Source organism: Engystomops pustulosus, chromosome 10, assembly GCF_040894005.1.
Source record: "Engystomops pustulosus chromosome 10, aEngPut4.maternal, whole genome shotgun sequence".
Lineage (NCBI taxonomy): Eukaryota > Metazoa > Chordata > Amphibia > Anura > Leptodactylidae > Engystomops > Engystomops pustulosus.
In genome coordinates this window covers 4,044,723-4,050,929 of record NC_092420.1, presented here as the reverse complement: position 1 = coordinate 4,050,929, position 6,207 = coordinate 4,044,723, and the positions used below count along the sequence as shown (strand labels likewise).

The 6,207-nt window shown below is 50.7% G+C and overlaps 1 protein-coding gene across 1 annotated transcript; it reads left to right on the top strand.

Moving 5' to 3' along the window:
• The first annotated feature begins 209 nt into the window (after positions 1 to 209).
• On the top strand, positions 210 to 5,820 carry LOC140104695 (uncharacterized). The gene is made up of 3 exons (XM_072128333.1): positions 210 to 627; positions 3,477 to 3,860; positions 5,683 to 5,820. Exons 1-3 carry the CDS (start codon positions 268 to 270, stop codon positions 5,818 to 5,820), a joined length of 882 nt encoding a protein of 293 aa, XP_071984434.1. The 5' UTR covers positions 210 to 267.
• Positions 5,821 to 6,207: the final 387 nt, after the last annotated feature.

The following is a 6,207-nucleotide window of genomic DNA, read 5'->3' as shown; positions in this document are numbered from 1 at the left end:
CCCCCTTGCTGGGAGGTTGTGTGAGAGCAGAGCTCCTGAAGTCTCCTGATGCCTGGAGACAGCCCAGGGCGGGGCCACCCTGGGTGGGGAGATTCCCCAAGCAAGGCCCAGGCTTCCAGGCCTACACCGGGAGTGAACTCCCAAAAGCTTTCTACTAGGGATGCAAATCCCAATGTTACTGACAGAGAAGTTTGTGGACAGAATGTTGATTTATTAAAGAAGAAACAAGACAAGGAAGTGAGTACAACAGTGAAAGCAGTGAGTCCCATGTCCATCCAGCATGGAGGAGCTCAGGTGATGCAGAGTGTGAGATCAGCAGCAGGTGCACAGCCCCCCACTCCTGCACCCAGGCAGAGGAGAACATCATTGGAAAGACAAACCCTGCAAGAAAATCTGCAGCAGAGAGATGTTGTGTCCAGCATGTCCTGTCCGGGCCGCACCAGATCCGCTGTAAAGCCACAGACCAGGCCTGCACAGTGTGCACCAGCCACAGCCACTGCCAGTACAAGCAGCAAGCCTGGGGAGCCAAGGCCAGAGACAGGAGGAGGACTACAGAGACCAGCACGGCAGCTGAAGGAGACCACCCGAGCGCCTGAGCTGCAGATGGCGGAGGAGATCCCGGCACTGGTAAGGAGGATGGGGGAGCTAAGTCACCATAAGCAGATGCTGCAGATGCAGATAGACTGTATGTATAGCCTGAGGACTGCGCACCCTGAGAGCAGCGCCCTGTATAATAGTAAGCTGCAGGCGCTAAGTAAGGAGCTGGCGGTGGTGGTGAGGGACATGGACTGTGTTCTGGAGAGGATGGGACCCCTGGCCGAGTCCTATAAGAACAGGGAGCGCTTTGCCCAGCAGAAGCAGAGCTATAACCCTGGACCCCGGGCCCCTGCAGCACAAGCAGAACCCGTCCCCCCAGATGCACCCCAAAAAATGTCAGTGCAAGTACTGAAACCTGCAAGCTTTTCTTTCCAGAAGGGACAAACTCAAGAGCAGCCGCAGATCCCCGCAGCAGATATAAATGCTGTAGTACCACAGGTCCCAGCAGAGACTGTGCAGCAGCAGGACAGTGGACTTCCATCCATGCATCATGGTGATGCGGTGACCCAGGAGAACTTTACTGTTGTGGCAGAGACTGGGGACACTGGTGGACATCTTGATGTGTCTGAGGGGTCGGGGGATGGAGGGGACTCAGAGTCTATCTGGGAGGTGCAGCCACCGGAGGATAATATACAGGTGGATGGGGGGCAGGGGGTACAGGATAATGTGTGTGATTTTCCCCCACTAACATCGAGCCCCCCAGAAGAGTCAGGTCCCTCTAGAGCTGACCCTCCCCCCAATACCCAGAGTGAGACCCGTCAGGAACCTCCCAAAAACGCCTGGAGCCGCGGCGCTCCCTCCTTCACCTCCGGCGCACACTACACAGGGCAGGCATTTAAGAGGAGGAACGTGGTGCGCTTTAAGAACAGAGGTGCAAAGGAAGATCTCCCAGATAGGAGGTTTGTGGTGCGGGATCTCCTGTGCCGCCAGATGGGGTTCTCCCCAGATGACATCCTGGCGGTCATCAACCTTCCAGACAGACAGGGCTATGATGTCAGCTTTAAGCTCATGTCCAGTCTGGATAGGTTTTGGGATAAATTACCCCGGCTTGGGGACAAGGACGGCTGGAATAAGTTTACATTTGTCCCCATATCCAGACCAGGTACTGTGGTAGTTAATATAATATTCTGGAATGAGTCTGTTCCCCCTCAGGATGTTCTAGTGTGGCTCAGGCGCCATTGTGATCTGCTGTCTGACCTCACTAAGAACAGGGACACTGACGGTATCTGGACTGGAGGGTGGAAGGTGCTGGTAAAACTGCGCCAATATAACAATATCACCCTGCACCTCCCCAACTCCTTCTTTATAGGGAGAGAGAAAGGTGTCTGTTTCTACCCAGGGCAGCCACGGAAGTGCTTTAGGTGCGGTAGGATTGGTCACGTGGCCAAAATATGTACTGTGGTAAAATGTAACCTGTGTGGGGAGGTCGGCCATCTCAGTGCCACCTGTGAGAAGGTCAAGTGTAATCTATGCGGTGAGATGGGCCACCCACACAAGGATTGCCCGGAGGCCTGGCATAACATCGCCAGGGACTTCTCAGATGATGAGATAGTACAGGAGGCAGATGCCTTAGAGGAGGAGGCCCTGGTGTCGGGGCAAATTCTGACTAGGCGGGAGGTACAACAGGGCTCAGGTGAGACAGTACCGGCACCGCAGCAGTCAGACAGCGCTCAGGGGAGTGTGGAGGTTGTAACCCAGGAGAAGCCTCAGGCAGCCACCTCTGTAACATCTACTGAATATGAGGAGGTGAAAAAGAATAAAAGGAAGAAAAAAGACAAATCATCCCGAAAGCCTGAGGAGTACAGTGCGGAGCCTAAGACCAGGAGAAAGTCCATTGGTGATACTGGGGTCATGGTCCTTTCCAACCGGTTTGATGCTCTGTCAGAGTCAGATGGGGATTATGAACGAGAGCTGGAACGTATTGATAATGAGTGTGAGGTGGACATAGGGGACCCCCCAACTAAAAAGAAGCCCCCTCCTGAAGATACCGCTGTAGAGTCAGACATGGAGATAGGTGGAAGACAGGGGGACACTGACTCTGACTCATGATGATGGGGGTCACTGCTCTGCTCTTTATCATTGTAATGGCTGGGTTCTCTCTAAAAGTTGCTTCTAGCAACGTCAACAGCATTAAAGTAAGAAGGACCAGACACGCCGTGTATGACCACCTGAGATATCTGGACGCGGATGTCATCTTCCTGCAGGAGACCCGTCTGACCACCTTAGGGCACCTCCGTGAGGCTGAGCGTGAGTGGCGGTCTGGTCCTTCTTACTGGTCACTGGCTGTGGAGCCGTACGCCGGGGTCGCCATACTGTTTAACACCACAGACGTGACGGTGCACAGGCTGACGGAGGTCGCTATGGGGAGGTGCCTGGTGCTAGAGGTGACCATCCATGGTAGGCGGCTCCGGCTGATCAACATCTATGGCCCACAGACAGTGACAGAGAGAATCCAGCTGTTCAATGAGGTACGGCAGTATCTATTTACCTCTATCCCTGTGATAATGGCGGGCGACTTTAATGTTACCATGACATCAGGTGACAGGTCCTCGGGCAGAGCAGTGGTCAGAGACTCCAAAGTCCTAAAGAGCATTATATCACAGGCCAATCTGTGTGATGTGTTCACCCTGGATGGTAGGACACCTAAATACACCTACTCCTGTGCTGACAGACATAGCAGGATTGATATGGCTTTTGTGAGTCCCTCGGAGACTGTTAGTGGGATGAGCGAGAGAGTTGTCCCATATTCTGACCATCTGGCCTTATTGTTTTCCATGGGAGCCACTAACCGCTCGGATATTGGTCGGGGGTTATGGAGGCTTAATTCCAGCGTCCTGGATGATGTCTATGTCCAGAATTGTATCCACTCCCTTTTTCAGGACCAGCTCCAGAGACAGGACTTTTATGACAACATATCTGACTGGTGGGAGAACGTCAAGGAGGAGATCCGGTCCCTCTTAAAGAGACTGTCAGTGAAGAAGGGTAAGAGCAAGTACAGCCAGTATCTCAAGCTGCGGAGAGAATTGGAGTCACTGTATTCGGCGGGAGGGGGGGACAAACAAAAGATTGACCGACTGAAATCTGAGATAAAGCAGTATCAGTACAGCCGCTACACGTCCCTGGTGATCGAGAGAGATTACGGAAAATTGGGCGTTCCTGATCCGTATGAAAATTGCCGGGAACGTGTGGCCAAGAAATCGATCACAGGTCTCACTGACTCCCAGGGAGTTTTACAGGAATCTCGGGAGGGTATCCTGGGGGTGGTGAGATCCTACTATGCTGAGTTATTTCAGAAGAAGGTTTTGGATAAAAAGAAAATGGCTCAATTCTTGGAGGCAACTCCAGGTCCTGACACTAAAGATTTGGATTTTTCTCCTTTGACAGCAGGAATAACAGAGGAGGAGGTTAAAGAGGCCATTGATAAGTTACATCTGAAGAAGGCACCAGGTCCTGATGGTATAACAGCAGAATTCTATAAGAAGTTCAGAGACCTCTTAGCTCCAATCCTTGTGGATGTATTTACAAATTGTCTAGAGAATCACCTGATGCCTCCATCCATGAGAGTGTCCTCCCTTATTCTGCTGTCCAAAGGTAAAGAGCCTAGTGACATCAAGAACTGGAGGCCGATCGCCCTCTTGAATGTCGACAGGAAGATTCTGGCAAAAATTCTATTCTGTAGATTAGTCTGTTTGTCCCCGGCACTGTTGGCAGGCTCTCAGTACGGCACAGTAAGAGGGCGGAACATCTCTGGAGCAGTCCTCTCGATAAGGGAGATGTTTGAGAGATGTAAAGCTCTGAGGTGTGGGAGATATGTTGTAGGTCTGGACCAGGCTAAAGCCTTTGACAGGGTTGATCACGATTATCTATGGGCCACTTTATCAAAGTACGGTATTCCGGGACAATTTATAGATTGGCTGAGAACTTTGTATAGAGAGGCGAAGAGCTTTCCTCTGATCAATGGTTGGCAAAGGGACACTTTCGGAGTAGAGGCCGGGGTGCGACAGGGCTGCCCCCTGAGTCCACTGCTGTATGTGTTTGCCATAGACTTGTTTCTGCGATCACTACAGCGGTGCGATTTTCAGGGGGTGCTGGTCCCCCATTGCTTGCCTTTGAAGGTAGTCGCCTACGCGGATGATGTGACTGTGGTGATATCTGAACCTCGTGAGGTGGAGATGTTGTCTGCAGCCATCAGAAGCTACTCAGAGGCCTCCGGGTCTCTGGTCAACCTTGAGAAGAGTCAAGCTTTCTGGACATTGGATGATGCTCCTGGCTTTGATCTGCCACAGTTCGCCAAGGCCTCCACCCATATTAAGATCCTTGGGGTTAAATTTGGGAGGGAAGATAATGCCAAACTAAATTGGGAGGAGAAGTTGGAAACCGGAAATGCAAAGGTTCAGCGATGGAAGAACTGGAGGCTGACCTATAGAGAAAGGGTGACTCTGCTGAAGACTTACCTGGTCCCTGTCTTCCTCTACGTCTCTGTCGTCTTTCCTTTGCCAGAATCTTTCTCCGCTCGGCTCTTTAGCCTGTTCTTCCAGCTTTTATGGGGGAACAGGTTGAACCCAGTAAAAAGAGGGATCACCTACCTGCAGAGGAGAGAGGGTGGGCTGGATATGTTAAATCCAAGAGTATTTTTTGACTCCATGTTTCTGAAAGTTAATTTTGGTTGCCTGGACTCAAACAATGGTCTCCTGTGGGTAAGTAGTGTCAGGGACTGGATATTGCCTTTTGCAGAGTCTTGGGTGCGAGGCGGCAGTCTCAAGAGGGGCCGATGGACTCCTGGCTTCCTCCCCCAGTATCTGGAGTATGGTCTCAGGTGTTTGAAAAAGTGGAGAATAGATAAGACATATCTGGAGAATAAGACCAGGAAGGAGCTGTACACTAATATCTGTAGGACCTTCTATACAGTACAGCCAGCTCTGAGGGACTGCACAACGGCCACCCTGCAGGAGAGTCTGAGGTTCCTTAATGGACCGAGGCTTCCAGCCAAATTCCTTGACATCGCCTGGTTGTCTCTGCATGGGAGGCTTTTCGTCAAAGGAAATTTAAAATTCCTGAGTCTTTCTGACCGTTTGTGCCCCTTAGGATGTCAACAAGAGGAGACTATGGAACACTTTACCACCGAGTGCCCGGGAGGGAGGCAGATATTGCAGGAAGTGTCCCGCAGGCTCAGAATACCACGTCTACAGTCTCTCAGATACCCAGATATCATCTATGGGGTAACATCACACATAACGGACATTGACCGGGGGACCATGTACCTCATTATCACCATCATTAAGTATTACCACTGGCACAACAGGACCCGAGTCTCCATCCACAGCGAGACCTTCCAGCACATGACCGCAGTCACACTCATCATGTCTGAGCTCAGGTGGATCCGATCCATAGAGATTGGGAAAAGTGATGGGAATAGGAAGTTATGGAGGAACATAAGTCTATACTGATGCATCATGTAATTCTGTTTATTTCTGACTTTTTTCCCTTAAACCAGTGATGGACATTTAAGTTATTACAAATGTAATTTTGATATATGATTTAGTGTAAATTCTGATAAGAATGTATAATGTATTTTGTTTGTTTTTACTAATAAAAATTGCCCCCTATGTA

Bases quoted from the DNA above. Each gene is read 5' to 3' on its own strand.
- LOC140104695 (XM_072128333.1), top strand. From the start codon at position 268: ATGTCCATCCAGCATGGAGGAGCTCAGGTGATGCAGAGTGTGAGATCA. The intron at 628-3,476 runs GTAAGGAGGATG...TCCCTTTTTCAG, and splicing joins CGGAGGAGATCCCGGCACTG to GACCAGCTCCAGAGACAGGA. The intron at 3,861-5,682 runs GTGAGATCCTAC...TGTGCCCCTTAG, and splicing joins GGGAGGGTATCCTGGGGGTG to GATGTCAACAAGAGGAGACT.